Source organism: Harpia harpyja, chromosome 12 (genome assembly GCF_026419915.1).
Source record: "Harpia harpyja isolate bHarHar1 chromosome 12, bHarHar1 primary haplotype, whole genome shotgun sequence".
NCBI lineage: Eukaryota > Metazoa > Chordata > Aves > Accipitriformes > Accipitridae > Harpia > Harpia harpyja.
The window spans coordinates 3,648,438-3,668,144 of NC_068951.1; the positions used below are offsets into that span (position 1 = coordinate 3,648,438).

Here is a 19,707-nt window from a genome sequence, read left to right on the forward strand (position 1 = left end):
GGGCACAAGGATGCCTTTCAGGCATGGGGCGAGAGGGCTGGCCGTGAGGAGTGCCAGCTTTAGGTACGGCGTCGGGGAGGGCTGCGGGTCGGTGGCTCGAGCTGTCTCCAGAGATGCGCTGGCAGCGTAGGAGCCCAGCTTTGCTTGGATCTTTCTCCTGAGGACCTTTTGAATGGGGTTTTCAGTATCCAGAGGAGTTAACGATGAGCTGGATGGCAGCTCCGGGGGAAGCCCGTCTCACCAGATGCAATGTATCTGGAAGAAAATCCTGTCTTACTCTCAGGCCCCCTCTCCCCCCCCCGATTTTAGGCAGGCTGTGAACACGCAGAGCCACGTAAGGCCAGCGCTCGTAGGCATGGAGTGACGCTGGAAAACGACAGAGGAGCAAGCACATTACTTCAGAGGTTTCTGCTTTTGTTGTTGCTGTTGTTGTTAATGACTCCACTGAAATTAAACCTCTGCCAGAGGACTCAGCCTTTCTCATGGGCTTTTGCAGCCAGGCCAGCTTGGAAAGGGCGATAGCATCACATCAGTATTTCTGGCAGGCTTCAGCTGGGACCAGATCAATTGGAAATGATTTTCCTTTTTTTTTTACAGAACATATAAAGATATTCCTGCAGGGGAAAAAAAAAAAAAAAAAAAAAAAAAGACAAGTAATAAATGAAGATGAGATGTGGAGGTTGTGACAAATAAAAGTAGAGATTTAATTTAACACCCCCCCCGCCAACACAGTATTGCTGAGCTTCGCTATGTTACGTACCCTGTACCTACTTCGCTCCTTGGCTGCTGACCGTGCCTTTAATTGCCATAATGGACTTTTTATCTGCTTTTAAAGTGTGAGGTTATTTTAGTTTCTGAGATGGTCCCTACTGAGGTTTAAAGCTACAGGATATTATAGATGGTCTGTCACTCGTGATATAGAATTTTAAGTGATATTCTTGGTTTTCTTGACCCAAATCTGCTATTTACTGGCTTTACTCTTTAATGCTGATGGCTTCACTCTTTAATGCTGATGAGTTTGTTGTTTCTCCCCAGGTTTATTACTTGCACACTTGGTTTTATTTGGTTATCAGTGAAAGACTTAATTTTTCCCCTAGTCTTGGGGTTTCCCTCTCATTTTTCTATTAATTCAATTTTAGCATTTTTCTGTCTTTGCTCGTCAGGCGCACTCAGGCACTTTAATTAGGTTAACGTCCTAGTAATCTTGTGAAACCCTAGATTTTAGAATTTTTTTTTTTTTATTTGTTTGCTTTATGACTTGCAGCCAAGCAGTTCCCTCGCCCTGCGCTGGTATGAGGTTTATGTGCCGCTTCCGCAGCAGCCTCCCCGCGGCCCTGGATTGCCTGCGGCCGAAGGGATGGGGCCGCTGCAGCTCCCAGGCAAAGTCCTGCCTGGTGGGAAGAGACGCGGCCTCGCTGGCCGCACCCGCTTGTCCTCACTTAGAGCAGTGCTATAGTACCTCTGTAGCAAGAGAGCAGTTTCACATCCTTATTCTCAGCTAAAAATTTCATATATATTAAAAAAAGATTTCTTTTATATATATATGGTTTCTTTATAAATATATACACAATTTCTTATATATACATATATATATAAAAAAGACATATATAAGAATTTCACATATATATATACACATATGTCCCATTACTAAACTAGCTTTTTTCTCAGCCCATTAAAAGCCTGAAAAAAACCTTTTGCCCAGCCCTAGATTTGAGGTCAATTTTTTTTTGGAGCATCACTAAGTCTTCTGCTGAAAGAATATCTATGAAAAGGTCATTTTCCTTTTTTTTTTCCCCCTCCATTTTAGGAAATATGTCTTACAGCTGATCTGAGAAATAGTGGTGCCCAAATAAATTATGAAGTCCAACGTGAAGTTTTACGTTGCCTCCTTTGTTCCTGCAAAAAAAAAAAAAAGGAGCAGAGCTGCGTGCTGCTGGGGATGGCATGCGTTTCGCAGGGATGAATAGATCCAAGTGTGCACTTTAAATAGCTGGGTAAGAAGCAACCGGTAGAGTTCTCGGTTGAAAAGAAGATTTACATCTCTTGTGTTACATCTTTTTGTTGTTACATTACTGGTTTATAGGAGTCAAATGCCATGGATTTTAGTGAAGTTTAACTAGAATCAGATCCTGAAATCGTCTTCCAGTCTTGGGTGGGGAGCTGGCCTGGAGAAGGGCAAGTGAAGAAGTCACGGCTTGCCAAAGATCTTTTGCATCCATGGGTGAGAGGAGGCCGGGCAGCAGCGTGGGCTGGGGCAGGGGATGCTCTGGCTCACGCACGGGTGGCCGTCCCAGGATCACGCACCTGGGGTCGGCCCTGTCCTCGCCATTCAGAATCAAATGCTCACCAGCTCGTGTGGAGGGGGACTTCTCCTCCGCACCAAGGCTGTATCACAAGGCCAGGAAACACTACGACGAATTTCAGCTGACATTAGGCGAAAAAGGACCGACCAAAAAAAAAGAAAAAAAAAAAAAAATCCCAGCTTTGGCCCTCTCGTAAGGAACAATTTGTCTGAGCTCATGTTGAATCTTTTCCCAGGATTTTCCAGCCTTTCTTTTTTCCCTCATTGTGCGGATTGCCAGGACAAACGTGTGGGTTTGGGAGGCTCCTCCTCCAGCAGCCCGGCGGGGAGCAGTCCGGCCGGATTCAGGGCCGGGGCCGGCTGGGAAGAGCCCCTTCCCACCATCGCCATCGAGGCCGCCTGGCTTGGAGCAGAGCAAGGTGAATCGTTTCGATTGAAAATAAATAGGTTGAGGTTTAGGTAATTTTAGAGCTAGCGTTTTAGCTGCCGCAGAGATCGTCTGAATACAGTGGTTTATTTGGTTGACCTCGATGATCTTAAGGGTCTTTTCCAACCTAAATGATTCTACGATTTTTAACTGCTTGCTTTGGGGCGATGCATCTCTGCAAGCTCCCGAGGTGGATGCAGCGAGGGCAGCTCTCCCGGGGCGGTGGCACTGCGCTCCCATCATCTCCCATCCCCGGAGACATCCCGTTCATCCTGGGCAGCCCCAGCTGGGGCAAATCCTGTACTGATGCCGCCTGGCATCTCTGAACCGTTGACTCGCAAAGAAAAGTTAGGTTTGGGATGGCTTATACCATCAAATACTCTAAATATTAATCAAGATGAACTGCAGCAGTGGCTGTGATTCTGGAAGAGCCTCGTTGATTAATGTGCTCTTTTTTCCACGCGGGAGACTGAATCGTCAGGTTTTTGTTCTGGTCCTTTGCGCCCCAGCTCAGTGTCCTGGTGTGGGACAAGGGCCAGCCTCAGCTCAAAGGCTTTTTCACTTTGAAAGAATAGAAGGAAGGAAGAAAGAAGCAGAAAATATATTAAAAGGAGAGATTTTATATTAGTTATGTGATCCTCCGGGAGCAACCATAAAATTATATGGCTTTTTCGTAGCCATTTACTATTCAATATAAAAAGGGTAGTTGCCATAACAACCACTGCATCATATGACATTTGATACCTTGGCGAAACAGGGAGCGCTCTTAAATCAACTCCCCAAATTTCATATGAAAGTAAATACATTTTACTAGTGATTTCAAGGCAAGTTTGCATTGTGACAAGCAGCGCGGTACCATTACCCCGCTAAGCTTCTGGCCTCTGGGCCCAATCCTGCAAACTGGCAAATGTCTTCAAGCCCTGAAGCCGACATTACTCAGCAGTGTGTGAGCTTAGATGCTAAAGGAGTATGTTTTCCTAAGTAAAATTAAATGGAAGGAGCAAATGACACCATTTTTTTTGACATTTGTTGCTGACTGGGGAATGCCAAAAAAATAAAGAAGTTGAGCTATATTACAGCTTAGGTTCCAGCTGCCAACTGTGTGATCAGCACAAAGGAGGGAGACGGGGGGGGGGGTTTAAAAAAAAAAAAGATATGTTTGTGTAAGCTCACATTTGACTTTGGAGTTCGTCTCTCTTGCAATCTGGTCTGCACGTGCGAGGTTGAGGGGGTAGAAGTGACATCAGCCTCGAGATCCGCTTTGGCTCCTTTCTGGCCAGCAATAACGCAGTTACGCGGGGAGGGGGGGTGTGCAGGGGCAGGAGGAGGCATCCCTGCCTGCTTCGGGCTGTGCATCACGGTGACCGCCCTGGGAGGCGAGAGATGTAAAATGTTTCTCAACGACTAGAGGAGATGTTTGGGTCTCGCCCAGCGCAGCCCGAGGAGGGTCCCCGCCGTCGGGTCCCCGCCGCGGTGCAGGTGGCTCATTACAGCTTTTTGGTGCCATCCACGCTGATGCTCTTCTTAAAGATGAACGTTGCCGTGACCCACATGGGTATTTTAATTTTTAGCAGCTGTTTTGTTTCCGGAAAATGTGTATTTTCCAGGCAAAGATAGTGCTTGTGTGGTGGTGGGTGTGGGAGATGGCATCCCCATGGGGGCCCGTGTTGGGATGTCAAGCCAAGATCCAATTCCTAAATTTGGGGTTGTCCATCTAATCTGAGGAGGCTAGTTGGGATATCTGTTTAATTGACCTTTTGCTGGAGTTTTTCCGTGGTGGTTTTTTTTTTTAATACAGAAGAAAAATTGTATTTATTAGACTCCTAAATGTGCCGCCATTTCATGTAAGCGGAGCTGTTTCTTTCATAGGCAAATAGGCAAAATCACCAAGTTGCAGAGAGAGGCTCTCAGTTACTAAGCCATTGTGCCTCAGTGCTGGTCAAGAAATGCTCATTTCCCTTACTAACTTTGTATCCTTGTCCTTTGTCACATTAAAATTCTCCTCTAACACATACGCCAGTAACTATTTTCCATGGCAAGACAAGGCAAACACCGTTTCTTTTTTAGTAGCTAACCTATTTCAAACTATCTACATTTTGTACTGAAAAACAATTTAAAAATGCGTGTGACAGTGTCTGACACTGACTTAATCTCCCTGTGCCCTCGCAATGAAAAAGATAAGTACAGGAAAATAGAAAGTTATTGTTTTAGCATCATCTTTGAGGCTGAGAGCTCCTACATCACCTTCTGTCCTGCTCAGTGCTGCTGCTGAAGCCCTGCCTGCCCAGCACCGACCAGCAGCAGCCATGCTCTGTCCCGTCAATTAAAATATTTCTCATTTTTGACACAATTCTTTAAGTTACTCTTTCCACTGATGTTCGTCATCGGAGTGGAATTTACATTTATTTTGTGTATTTTTAGGCAGTGACCAGTTTTCCACAGCAGCCTTGAAAACTATTTAGCCTGAATTGTTGGCATTTCCCTTTGCACAGGCACAGTGTTTTGCCACTAAGGGTTGGGAGGCTTTTTTGAATGATTTGTAGGGTTTTTGAATGCGCGAGGCTTACACCAAGCACAAGTAAGGAGGATGCGTGTGCAGACGCAGCCTCTGTACACGAGTTCTTGCCTTCAAGCCTGTGAAATGTTGGTCTTGAGTGGTCGCTGCACCCCGAAAAAGATGCGAGGAATCACCCATGCAGCAGGCACAGGGAGGCCATCCGAAACAGCACCACGACTTCCCATTTTCATCGCCAACCTGGCACGCTGACCGCTCTGCCAAGTCACTGAAGGGATTTTTTTTTTTTCATCATCTGAGAATGGCGTATTTTTACAGGCCTTTGCTTGGCTGGAAGCTGTTCCTCATCCGTGTCCGTGGACACTGACTTGATGAAGTTAACTAACTGCAGCACTCTGCGGTCCTCACATCTATTAATCACATTTTGCGCTCAGTGATGGCCGTTCGGCTTTGATCTGGCACATCTCAAGGGGGGGGGGGTCTCCTTTCACGGTCGCGCACTCAAAGAAATTCGGCACTTTCCAACGGGTACTTACACTGAGACATGTGGGCAAATACTCATTTCGGTGCAAGGGACAGAAATGCCCAACCTTGTAAATCCAGTGGCTAAATTAAACCATTTAGGGTTCCCCCCACCAAACATCCCACAGATATCAAGCAGTTCATGTTGAATCTCCAGGCAGGTTTGCAGCCACAGCTGTAACTTTGAGCATCTGTCAGAAATCCTTTCCTGCATGTGTCTATCAGGCTCCAAAAAGTAATGTCTTGTTCATTTTAGAAATTGTCTGGACACCTCCGGTTTAAAGAGGGTATAAAAAAAAAGAAAAAGATTTTTAAGGGGGTCATTATAGCCCAGTGGATACTACTTTGAAGGGGAAATACAGACTATGCATCCAGAGCGTACCGAAATGTGGGCTCCTAATTTTCCCTTTGGAAATCTCAGTTTAAGATTGTTTTCTTCATCCTGCTGTTGACTTGCTCTGACTCTGGGGAGAAAAAGTGACCTGTCCTTGCTAGACCTGGGCAGGCAGGGACAAGCGGTGAGGAGAGCTTAGCACACCCCAGCTTCTGCTCCAGACAAGCATTATTTATCAGCTTGGCTCAACTCTTAATTACCGAAAATTAAAATGCCCCTTCTTATGAAAGTCTCGGCCCTCTGGCATTATTCATCTTGGCTTTGTTTTATGAGTGGCTGATACATGAAAGGAAAGAAAAGGCTCCAAACCCAAACCTGAGCCGGCCCTCTCAGATCTACACCCTGCACATCAACAGCCGCAAAGTGGTTAAGAGACTTGATGCAAAGCTGATAAAATGCCAAAAATTCCTCATTCTCTCTCTTGGGGAGCAGGGAGGGTTGTCTGGAAAACGTCAACAATAAAAATTGCATTTAAGTGGTATATAATGCAGCCAGCTACTGTGGGCAGAGTTACGTGCAGCCAGACGAAGGGGTTTAAAGAGCACAAGCTCCCTACGCTACCTTCCGTCCCAGCTGGAGCGCGTGGAGCAGCGCTGCTGCTGCGAGCTCTCCTCAGCACGGACGGGCACGAAATAGAAAGGCTTCCGGAACGCAAAAGCCGATCACGGAGCAAATGCCTCCTGTTTCTTAGTAATCCTCATTTAAAATATTGGCTAAACCCACAATTAGCGTAAACTGATGCTGCTCTGCTGTGTCGTGTACATCCGTCCACCCATCCATCATCTATCTGCCCATTTATCTACCACCGGCTGCAGACACCTCCCACCGCAGTCTTCCCCACTTGGCCCTTTGCCCGTGTCTCCCTCGGGGATGGAGGTGACCGGGCTGGAGATGCCCTCGCCTCTAGGACCAGGCAGGCTTGGGGAGGACGGACTCAATTAGCCCATTTTGGGAGAGGGAAGAAGAGATTGAAAAGCGTTATGCCAAGAAAACAAGAAGAAAGCAGTATTTCTTCTTTGCCCAGTAAAAGGAATAAAGGCTTTTCTTAAAACCATCCCAGTTCTTAAGAGAAATTCCATTTCTTAAAACCATTTTCTTCTGTAGCACATCCCTTCTTTGTGGAAGAGCAATGCTGCGGGGCCAGGCTGGGACGGGCAGCCCCTCTCGTAACACTCCATCAGAGCAGCCCTGCGCTGGCCTGAGCCCGGGCCGTGCCATCCCCGCTGGATCTCAGCGCTTCCTCGCCTCCCTAGCCCCCGCCGTAAAAAAAGCACTCGGCTGGCTCTTGCCTCTCGCTTGCAGAGACTCGAGAGGAGGGCAAGAGCCACGGGGTGCCCGGACCCAGCCACCCGTGTGGAGCCGCTCCACAAATAGGAGGAAAAGGAAAAAAAAAAAAAAAAATCTCCTCTTTTGTAGTTTTCTTTTACCAGCAGATAAAACAAAAATAGCTTGCTTTTTTTTTTTTTTCCTGTGGTTTGTGTGATTTTTTTTTTTTTTGCCTCTGCTAAACTGTGTAGTTTTCAGCTCAGTAAAGTATTTATTAGGAATCTTTATGGACCAGTCTGCTGGTGAATTATATATATTGTACAGCTTCAGCATGAGCTGGGAAAAAAATTTATGACTTTTTTTCCACCCAGACTGACTCTATCCAATAGCAATAAGAAAATGAGGGTTTACCAGGAAAGCTTTAAGTTCAGTTCTGCTTGCCAGAGCAGCAGATACCCTTTCTGTCTTGGTTCATGTGCATTTATATAATGTAATTTTCCCCTCTAATTTGAAAGCAAAGCTAAAGCTGAGCACTAGCGGGCTTTTGTGTCCTGCTAGTAAAATCTGTCTTGTCTTTTTTTTTTTTTAAATTGGATTTCTCACTTTAGCATCAATTGTTTTTCAGATCATTCTTAATTCAATGCATAAATACCAACCACGACTGCATATTGTGAAGGCGGACGAGAACAATGCTTTCGGGTCAAAGAACACAGCCTTCTGCACCCACGTTTTTCCGGAGACGTCCTTTATATCGGTGACTTCCTACCAGAATCACAAGGTAGGGTGCTTTCCTGGCTAAAGGTGCTTAATTTCTGCTCGCGGGCTTTCGCGACTCGCAGCCCTCTGCTACCAGCAGCTGCGAAATGTTCTTCCAAATGGCAGCAGCGCAGCGATGTCGCTGCGGTGCTGGGCTTTGATGAGCAGGATCTGTTTGCTCGGAGGGAGGGGGGAAAGCCTATTATGCTGCTATTGTGCAGCAGAAAATGCCAGCTTCAAAAGACAAGTTTCCATCCCAGCATTAAGCAAGAGTGGCGAGCCAGAGGATGCAGCTAAGGAGCAGCATGAACATCGTTGGGTAACAATATCTTGGCAAACCCTGCGAGTCCAGACACTAATGAATTGGCGTGCTCAGAAATGCTAAGATGTCATTCAAAACAGCAAGCAAATCTAATAATGACCAGTAAAGCTTGCTCATAAATCTACAGTGAAAAGTAATTATAGTATGTGTATTTAGTGAGACATACGAGGAATGTAACCATAAAAACACAGCTAAGAGCCTGCTCTGTGGTTAGCACATGAAGGCAGGAGGGGGTTTCGGTTTGTTTTGGGCGAATATAAAATACAAAGGGCTTGGTTCTGCGCTTTGGGTGTGTGTCACAGATACCCGTGTATTGTAGGGGTTGGCTTCCTCTTCTTTTTTGAGCATTTTGGTAGTGGCAGCAGTGGGTAGTGTTCTCTCTGAGGATTTTGCCAACCCAGGTTACCAGCAGAATGGATTTAACTGTCACCTCTCTGTGACATAGCGTGCACCGTCACGGGGGCAGGGAGAGGAGAGGATGCCAGGCAGGGGATGGCAAGGCTCCGTTTTCAATCCTGCTACCGATTTGCCTGCCTTTGCACAAGTTCCTGCTCCCCTGCAGTTTTCCTAATGGTGAAGTCCGACTGCAGGGTTGTATGAAGATTAATGGGAGTTTTTAAAGTACATCAGGGTTCATAAATAAAGGTGCAGAGTGAAGTAGCACCACCGGAGCCCTCCTGTCACCCCAAATGTGAAATCTGCCACGTGTTACTGTATCAGCTCCTTTTCTACGCATTCATAGGAAAATACTTCAGGAACAGGAACATATGTGAAATTCTTCCTCCCCAATAAGCTGACCAGACCTTTTCCTCCCAAGCAGGATGCCTGTATGCCCTTTGATGCTTGAAGCATAGAGCCCTTGCAAGATTTTGCAATTAGTGAGCCAGTTAAAAGGCTCAGAGCAGAAACATGGATGTGTGTGTTATGGTAAGACGGGGGGGGGGGGGAGAAGTCCCTATTTGGACACTGAAGTGAATCCTGTTTGAGAAGTTGTAGCAGTTGGTGTAAAATGACCAGTTGCCCAAACATGGTTAACCAAAAAAGGCTCGAAAGAGCTTATTTAATACCTACTTAAAATGTCTCGTGTGTCAATAGTGCCTTTCATCCCTCAGGTTCCCAAAGTGCTTCATAAACTTAACACTTCCACTGTCATTGCCATACAACCACTGCAGGGGGGGGGGGGGGAAGGTGGTAGCTGGCTGAGCAGCAGCACAGAGCGGACCCGACAAGTTTAGGGAAAATGTCCCAATTCTTTTGCAAAGATGCTGCGAGAAGCCGCCCCGCTGCTGCCCAGCTCTTGCTCTGCGGTCTGCAGGCTGGGGGGGGTGGATGCTGCCCGGTGGGGGGGGGAGCAGGGCAGTCTGCAGCCGAGAAGTGGGAGGCAGAAGGTCTTGCCACGACCTCACTGTGGTCTCGAGAAAATCACAACCTCAGAGAAGTAGCCGAATGGTTTTCCTTATTCTCTTAGGCATTAACAATTAAAAACCTAGTCTGGGTATCTGTTCGAAAAAACAAACCGCTGAACTATTTTTAGCTCAGAAATACCCTGCTAGCAAGAAGTGTCCTTGCGAACAATCGTCTTTCTAAACAAAAAATGAGAGTCGTGGTTACAGAGCTGACTGTGGGCTCCCAGAGATGGAAAGCTGATGATAGAGGTTACCCCTAAGTACAGGTCGGTGAGGAAGGTGTAGGTGTTTACCCCAAACTCCCTCCTGGGTTGGATGAAGCCAGGGGAAGGTGGCAAGGAGGGACTGAAGCCCTGATTCTGCTCATGTCAGAGGAAAACCACAGTCACTAAATAACAAAAGTAAATTAAATTGTACAAACCTGATGTCAGGCTGTGGGTTAGGAAGGGCCCTACGCTTCTTGTGGTTCATCAGCTGATTGGGAGCTACCCTGGAGCCACTGTGGGAGCAGAGAGGAAAAGCTCGAGCCCTCAAGGATGGCTAAATTCACATGTCACCACCTTCCTTCTCCATGACAGATACCGGCCAGATGTTTTCTCAGGAGTTTTTTTGGTAAGGGATATTTTTCAGCATTGCTAAAAGCATAGTTGTTAGTTATAGCAACACTCTCGCAAAATGATCCAAATGCAGAACTTGCTTGTTATCCTCGCCCCTAAAAATGGGATGCAGGCTGGTGCAAGCCTGCAGCCGGCTTGCAGGGGGGGAGCAGGGCTGCGCTGCCTCAGACAGAGCGGGGACCTGAGGGCAGTGGGTCTGCAGGGAGGTACGGGTCCTCACCTCCGCACCAGTGTCCTGCCGTGCTGTCACCTCTCCTCCTCCTGGAAAAGGTCTTTTCGGTGACAAGCAGATGCCCCAGGAGATCATCCTACCCACTGGTGTCCCTTAGGAGGGAAGGACATTAATAAGACCTGGGTTTGACCCATTTTCTTTGCACTATGATGTGCTAGACCTGTCTGTAACCTTACTGTCAAAGAGCCTCAGGCATACGGTTGTGCACAGACACACGTACATCTCTTTGGGAGGCGGACAAGGGATATTTTTAGGAGCTCCTGTGTTCCTACAAATGTTTCGGTGCTGTTCTGGCATTTTGCAGCTCCTGAGACCTGCTCAGATGATCTTGTTCGCTACTTGTTTGTCTTTACAAAATCCTTTGTTAAAGAGGTGGTTTATTTGCATTTTTTCACTGGACAACCAAGTACCTCTTCCTGGCATTCCTGACCATTGCATGGCTTTGGTTTGTACTTGCCTTCCTTACAAAGGGAAGGGATCGGGTGGCAGGATTGGTAAGGGAAAACTATATTTACTGGGGCTGTAAGACGGATGAACTAGTGAATATTTTTAAAGGAAATTTCACACATAACTGTTTTTAACAGAATTTTCATGAAATGGCAGAGCTTTCACAGTTCCCTCACAAAAGCTGAGCTCCATCAAAATTAAGTCTAGTCTAAGTCAATTCTAAGGCATTTTGACCCTTTTAATACACTGCAGCTCCTGGGGGGAAAGGCAGTCCTTGCAAAAGGCAGCAACTTTCCCTTGCCCAAAGAGAATTCACTATTTATTTGAGCTATGAGTCTTTTCACAGAGGAAAAATGACTGAATGAAGAATGTAAAGATATATAAAATCGTTATGGGAATGAGGGAGAGCCATGCCATAAAGAATAGGGCTCTCTAACATGGAGACATAGGAAATCTTTTAAATCAGACAAATATATTCTTGCTAACAAGAGCCTAGACTTAAGGAAATTTGCATTCCTGTCCTCAGTCATAATCAGCAATTTTGTCAGCTTTAAAAGCTGCTTCTGCAGGATCCAGCACCAAACTTCACAGCGCTGTTTCTCCCAGCGGCGAATGCCGAAACGCCATCTCTGCCGCCACGTCTTTAGATGGCTGAAACTCTCATGGCCTCTGCATTTCGCGGGGTGTCACCGAGGACAGGGCACCTAGAGACCTACAGCCTCAGACCTGCTGCTGCGCCTTTTGGTCTGATCTATTTTCAAAACGCTTTATGCTTGATTTCATTCTTTTAAAGATAACCCAGCTGAAAATTGAAAACAACCCCTTTGCCAAGGGATTCAGGGGGAGCGACGACAGCGACCTGCGCGTGGCACGACTGCAAAGGTACGGCAGTGAGGAGGTGCTCAGCGGGGTCGCGGAGCTGCTGCAGCAGCGTGCACGCGTGTGCACGTGTGTGTGCATGGGTACGCTCGACCCAGGCAGCGTCTATGGGCAGGTGGTGTCCGACACGCGGCCAGCCAGCTCACCCTTCAGAGCCTGTGCCCTGTGCAGAAATACAGCCTTACAGCTGGGCTTTAATCCTCATCCTGCTACTAACGTGCGGCACCTCTTTGGAGAAGAAGAAGTTAAAAGGTGCCTACGCCGTGGGGGGGGCATCACATTTTCTTGTGCTTGAGGGCATTAGGGCTTTAAACGCTATTTATACCCCTGAAAAGCTCTTCCTGTAATTCAGTGACATGCTCTGTGTGTTGTCGTAATACTTGCCCACACCCAGCAGAGCGTGATGAGTGTGAGTTCATCGTATTTGGCAGAGGGCGTTGAAGTCATTGGATGGAGATGCTCTAGGGAAGCCAAACTAATATTTCATCTTTCTCTTAATGCTGATTGCTGTCTAACTGGTAATAATTTTTCTCACCTCTTTTAGCAAAGAATATCCAGTAATTTCCAAAAGCATCATGAGGCAGAGGTTGGTGTCCAGTCATGGCCAGCTTTCAACAAAGCCAGATGTTAACCCACTTCATGGGAATCACCAGACCCTTCAACATTATCAGTATGAGAACGGTGCTCACATGCAGTTTGCAGCTTCAGATACTCAAGATCTGCCACTCAACACCTTCACAGCACAGAGAGATTCAGGGCTCTTCTATCATTGCCTAAAAAGAAGAGGTAACTCGAGTTTACAGCTAGAAAAATATGACAGCAAATAAACCTAAGAGCACGAGTACTGAAAGACTTCTTATCACTAATTCCAGTTCGGATTGGTCTCTTAGGCCTTGATCTTAAAGATACTGATGTGATCAAAGTGTTTTGGAGGGTCGGGGCCCAAGAGCTGAGAGTGGGTTTGTCCCATAGAAGGCAAATTCAGACTCAGAGTCAGAGCCAAAAAAAAGAACCAGAATGCATAATTCAAACGGCACGAAGCTATGCTGGAAAATTATCCATTGTTAGAATCAGCTGAATTAGTAATTGTTTGGAGGAGGCCTTATCTATCCCGAGATGTTCTGACACTGCCGTTGTTAGCCTTAATGAAGTTATACACATTCAGCACTTTTCCTGGGCAAAGCCATTAGCAGTTCTCTCGATGTCTGCAGATTAGTGAGACTGTGGTAGCTGGGTGTAAGCATCCCTTTCTTCTTATCCACTAGTTCTCAAGTTTAAGTGAGCTGTAACTACATTCTCTTCCTTTTAGTCCAGCATCAGATGAGATCATGGCATGTTTTAAGTTAAACGGAAAAATTTTGCACAGAAGAAAATCCTTCTATTTGCATGTCTCATTGGCCGCTAATTTATTTAAGCTGTGAGAATCCTCTGATCATGGGCAAATGAAGAATCTAGCAGCACCACTAATGAGGACTGCGAGGCAAATGTGTAATTTTAGCAGATGTTTAATCTGCAGATGAATTCACTAATTCATCCAGAGAATATTCCTAACAACTAACAGAAAGCTGCTGGTAAACGCAGCCATGGTCACCGTAATCTGTAGGAGAGGGGCTACAGCTTCTCAGCATAAAGCTGAGGGGAAGGACTGATGACTGGGAAAGGGCTCCTTTATCTGGAAATATTTCTGCAGCTTTTGACGTGAATATCTGGGAAATGTATAGTCATTTTTGCAATGACAGGAAGGCAGGCTGCGATAAGACCCTCTAAGAGACTTCTTGAATTTGTCAGGAGTAACACTGCAAGAGCGTCAGGGACCTCTGTTATCTGGATGAACGTGAAGTAATCTCTGATGTGAGAATAGTAGCCCAAGTCACTCACTTAGCCTGATAAATGTCACCAGAATGCTTTGAGGCCGAGGGGATTAGCCTGACATTTGCAACACAATGTCTTTTTGATGTTGTACATTGTCTTTCCGAACTAAAATGGTTTCACTGGATTAATCTGAAAAAGAGCACCAGTTGTCTAGGGAAATAATCACAGATTGCATGCTCGGCTTCTAAGGGGACTCCATAAAACCACGCGGGGCTCTTAGCAGATTGCTGTTAAACGCCGGCCGTGGCTCTGGGAGCTGCTCCTCAACATGCATTTTTTAATTTTGTTCGCAGAAAGTGCTCGGCACCTGGACCTGCCCTGCAAACGCTCCTACCTGGAAGCCTCCTCTTCCGTAGGAGACGATCACTATTTCCGTTCCCCACCTCCGTACGACCAGCAGATGCTAAGCCCTTCCTATTGCAGCGAGGTGACTCCGAGGGAAGCGTGCATGTACTCTGGTTCTGGGCCTGAAATTGCTGGTGTCTCAACGGTGGACGACTTGCCGCCTCCGCCTCCCCCCTTGAGCTGCAATATGTGGACTTCTGTCGCACCTTACACCAGCTACAGTGTTCAGACAATGGAAACTGTCCCTTACCAGCCTTTCCCTGCTCATTTTACTGCCACCACCATGATGCCGCGGCTCCCGTCCATCACGGGTCAAGGCTCGCAGCCACCAGGTAACAGCCACTTCAGTGTCTACAACCAGCTGTCCCAGTCTCAGGTTCGGGAGCGCGTTCCTTCTTCATCTTTCCCGAGGGAAAGGGTGCACCCATCTGTGTGCGAGAGAAAACCCCCCTCTCCGCACCTAAACGCGGCGAACGAATTCCTGTACTCACAAAGCTTTTCCTTGTCGAGGGAGTCGTCGCTGCAGTATCATTCAGGGATGGGGACTGTGGAGAACTGGACTGACGGATGACTCTGACAGCCAAGCGATGCCACAGCCAACGTTACTGCTCCAGGACAGTGTTCAATCAGTGTTGATACCTGTGGGTAACTTGCACTTCGGTGAGACAAATGTGCATTTCCAGAGGGATTTGTGTGGGTGAAGAGCTCGTGTCTTCAGACACACAGAGAATTCCATCTCCTGTCTCGGTGGGCTGGATTCATCAGTCTCTTACTGACTCCCAAATAAATTAATTCTCGCGTCTTCATTACTGATCCAGTAGAAACCATCTTCATGGCTAACAAGTGAAGTAGCTAGTCATTTTCTTTTGCTTGTAATATTAAACATCCATGAGCAAATTTTGGCTATTTGGGAAAGATACGAGCTTCACTTTCATGGTACTTCATTCATGAAGTCACAGCATCCCAAAACTCAAAGGAAAAAGCGATCTGTTCGGTTGTGTAGTTCAAGGACTGCTGTAGCAGCACCTCTTTAGCTCTTTTTATCTGTAGAAATTACTTCTTCCTCTGGAAGTGACGGAGCTGTAGGAGCACAGGGGCCTGCGGGGAGGCTCGGCGGTGGGGTCAGGGAGCTGCGGTGCCGCTCCGGTACCTCCCCGGCGCAGCGCAGGGTTCGTGCCATGGCGTGGAGAGGAGAAGGCACCGATGCACAAATGTCTCTTCTTCTCCCCACAACGCCATCGTTTGTGGCTGTGGGAAATGAGGAAGTGAAGCGTTATGCTCGAGGCCAAACAGCAAATTAATTGCAGCGTTAGGAACACACCCAGTGTCTTCAGACTCCCATCCGTTGATTGAATCACACTTGCTTATTGCAATATATTTATGAAGTTTAAGCTTAAAAGTCGCTAATACTTTCCAGAAACGATTTCTGTATTTGCTGGTCCTTGATTTCTTTCGTATTCAGCTGAAATGCGCCTTTTGTGCTATGTTTTTTTCTTTTGCAGCTAACTCGGAAAGAATTGTTTTCAGCATAAAGGAGGCATAGAGGAATATTTTCTTAATTGTGGGGTGGGAAGACTTCCCATTACCTGTCAGGCTTTACAGTGTACAAATATTTGTAGAACAGGTAAAAATCTGTAACCAGTGTATACATTGCTACTATTGTTTACTGTGGAAGTATCTTGAACTGACTCCTTCAGCGCTGGCTTTGCCTTCTGGACCGTCCCTGCGAGGTAAGGAGGGATCACTCGGCGACAGCCACGGCGCGAAACAGCCTCGCGTGGGAAAGCAAGCTGCGCTCTTTCTGGAACGAAACTCCCGTTGCCTTCACCCAAAAAACTCCTGAGCTGGGATGCGTCCTCCTCCGGTCTGCAGCGTGTCCATCCCGCCGAGCTCCCAGGCGACGCTGTCCCAAGGGATGGCGACACAGAGGTGATGCTGGCAGTTTGGTTCCACTAAAGAGCGCAATATTTAAGATTTAGTCATGTGCAGCGGGGGTTCCCCCCGCCCCCCTTCCCCGGCCCCCGCTTCCCAAATGGGCAAAGGCAAAAAAAGCTGAAATACAAATTTGGAAGTCGGGACGTACTTCTGCATTTTGATGAATCCATTCCAATGAAGAGAGGCTGATGGATGAGGGCGGCTGCTTGCAGCGAGGACCCTGAGGCCACTAAAGTGGAAGTCACGTTTCAACCAGGACAATCTCATACACCCATTCAGCAGACTATGTGTGTGACTGGTGTGGATTTTGTAATCAGATTTTGGAAATCACTACAATTTTTGCATGCTGAATAGCTATTTATATACATATATATTATATATATATATATATAAAAATATATATATATCACAAATGCAGGCCACGTGTCCAATTCAGCTTTGCTTTTTACGAACGAAATACTTAATAAAAATGAATGTTGCAAGGTTTTTTTGGAAAGACATCTATTTAAGATTTTTTTATTACACACCTTTGATGTAAAAACTAAGAATTGGTTAGATAAAAAAACATATATACTACAGATAAATCTTTATTAGAAACCACATTAGATACAGGTGGTATGGAATTTTTAAATGTTTGTTACATAGCATGGACATTTTATTTTACATATCAGAACATAAAGTCATTTTACTACTATAAGCTGTCTCTGGGTGCATTTCAATAATTAGCATAAAAATGTTCCATGGTGAATTACTGGATGCCTCGTCTCTCTTCTGTCTCCTACTGTCCGAGTATACCAATCTCACACTTTCCCAAGGTGCACATTTGACCCTTTTTTTACCATCTCAAAGCTACACTATCAAACTTTAACTGCCCACTGCAAGACTAAAGGGGTTTTGGTTTGTTTGTGATTGATAGCTCATGTTTCTTTTTTTTTAATGGACACATGAATTGATCCGAATACACCGAGCACTACTAGGCTAAGTTAAAAGCAGCCACTGGCCCGATAACAAGAGCATGAAAATGATGTTCCAGTACTTACAGGCAGATCAGTTACAGTGACAATAGTGAAGAATTAAAGGTTGGAGGTGGGGGGAGAGGTCTGAGGGTGTCACTACCCATAATTTGAAATGCTCAGTTCATTTCTCATAGTGACACTGAATCAACACTAAACGAGACAAATGCTGCCACTATAACCTAAAAATTAATGGAGTCAGCAGTCCAGAGTCCAAATGACAAGCTAGACTGGATCTTTTGCCTGTTTTACAAATATGATTAGCAGGATAACAATGTCATGTTTAATGAATAATCATTGCTTCTATTTTTAACCATTTTTCATATACCATCTGCTCACCAATGCAATATTTATAGATTTAAGGCAGTGTAAAAAGTAACTCCTGTAAGAATTGTTCCAGCTTGCAGTTAATGCAGAGGATGTAGAGGAGACTTGAACATGTAATTAATCCAAGTTTTAACTTGCGAGCACACAGCAGGCAGTGCTGCCAGCCTTCATAAAGGGCACAGCCGAGGCTCAGTCCCAAGCCAGCCACTGGAGCTGAGTGTGTGCCTTGTGAAACCCTGTGGCAAATAACAAGCTTTTAGTTATGAAAATAGGACAGGATATTTGCAAGTACAAAACCTGATTGTGAAAGGCTGAGTTAGCACATAAATGTGCAAAATTTGGGTATATGCTAATCTGGTCATCTGGCCTCCTTTTATAGTCAATACAGAGAGATCAGACATTTAGATTAAAATGGAATGAATCATTCTGTACTGATGATCTTTTTCCACTCAGAGAGGAATCTAGCTCAGCCACTTAGACTAGATTTCCCATTTCTAAATAGCTAATGTTAAGTTAGTGGGATCCCACTCCTACATGACATTTTTAAGAGCTTTTAGATAGCATTAAATAGCGGTCAGCTTACAAATCACATTCGACCTGAGCACAGATCCATAGCTAGCACATCCCTGAAGCACATTCTGGTTGTATTAATTCATGAAATGGAAATGTGCTGTTCTTTTTTGGTTTTGTTTGTTGGGGTTTTTTTTTTGCATTACAAAATTTCTAACCTGTTTCAGTATCCAATTCCAAGAGCAAGCTCATGGGCAAGGCGGGTGGCACTGGTCTGGCCAGATGAGGCACCCAGGTTCCATTTCATTTCTTCTGCATTTCACATCTGGGTAGGTTTGGCAGTCGCCGAGCGTGCGACTCCCTGTCAAGCACCCGGCTGTGCAGCATCATTCCCGGTGATGCCTGCCTGGCAGCGTGCCGCCCAGCTGTGGGCATTCAGCAACAGAGAGCGCAGCAATAGCAAAGTATCCTTGAGGATTTGGTCTATTTGTTTTTCAAATCAGAAACACTAAACTGTGGACATCATTAAAAAAAAAAAATCCCAACAACCTGCACAGCATTAAAATAGATCAAGTATGCTTACTGTGTCCAGGCTTGATTTATTACAGTTTAAAGAGCTTTGACTTCTCAAGAATGTGGAGAACTTCACGTGTGGGGAAGCTTTTTCAGCTCTAGCTCTGGTTAGATGGCTTGTTGCAGCGTAGCAGGGAATGGCAATCCAAGTGCAGAAAAACTAGGTCCATTTCAAATCAGATTAAGGCAAAAATTAGCAAGCAAGGAAAACCTGGATACATACGAGGTCTGTTTTCCATTGATGTATTCTAATCTGTACCTAAAAGGTTAGGGGATTTTTTTACTCTGTTTTTCTTTAAGGTAGATGTCCAAATTTAATATTGGCGCAAGCAAGCATAGTTCCACCGAGTCCAACAGCACTTATGCCAGCACTGAGTTTGGACTTAGCTCTAAATAGAACAAATATTTGTATCAGTTTGCTGAGTATGTGAGTAATACGCATATTTGCCAAAATTTAAACAAGCTAAACTTAAGTCATGCCAAAAGCCCCACCATTCAATTTGGTATCATTGGCAGCTCACAGGCTCAAGAGAGGCCTAAGTCTGGAAGAGCTGGGGTGTTTTTGGCAAATACTAATTTTTTTTCTCTCTCTCTCCACATTTTGGAAAATTTGTGCCTCTCTGTATTAATTTATGATGTCATTAAATAATTCTTTTTGCAGCTTGTGTAGAAAGAATGTTTCTTTTGAAGATGAGAACTCCCCTGAGGATGGTTATAGTGAAAAATTCCAGCAGGAGGAAAAAACCTCCTCTCTCCTTGGCCACTCATGTTTCTGCAGTAGTGTTTGAATGGCAAAAAAATTTACAATATTTTAATTTAAGGACCTCCTCCAAGAAGATGCCGTGCACCTGACTGTGACAACAGGCAGCCTAAATTCAATGTGATTTGAGGGAGTTTATTGCTGTGATAGTAGGCTGGAAGAGAAATCACGAGTCCGTGACTTGCTGGTGGAGAGAATAAGGTTTTGAACTGATTTCCCTTCCACAAAGTACAGGATTAATATTAAAAATGAAAGAGAAGAAAATATTGGGAACGGTACAACAAAAG

General features: G+C 45.5%; 1 protein-coding gene across 1 annotated transcript in view; it reads left to right on the top strand.

The window, feature by feature from the left end:
• The window catches only part of TBX4 (T-box transcription factor 4), a 47,747-nt gene extending 29,772 nt beyond the window's left edge, over nt 1–17,975 (top strand). The window contains exons 7-10 of the mRNA XM_052804956.1: nt 8,052–8,204; nt 12,000–12,088; nt 12,630–12,871; nt 14,251–17,975. Coding sequence (XP_052660916.1) covers nt 8,052–8,204; nt 12,000–12,088; nt 12,630–12,871; nt 14,251–14,873 — 1,107 coding nt within the window. The 3' untranslated portion in view covers nt 14,874–17,975. The remainder of the gene's footprint in view (nt 1–8,051; nt 8,205–11,999; nt 12,089–12,629; nt 12,872–14,250) is intronic.
• The last annotated feature ends 1,732 nt before the right edge of the window (nt 17,976–19,707 follow it).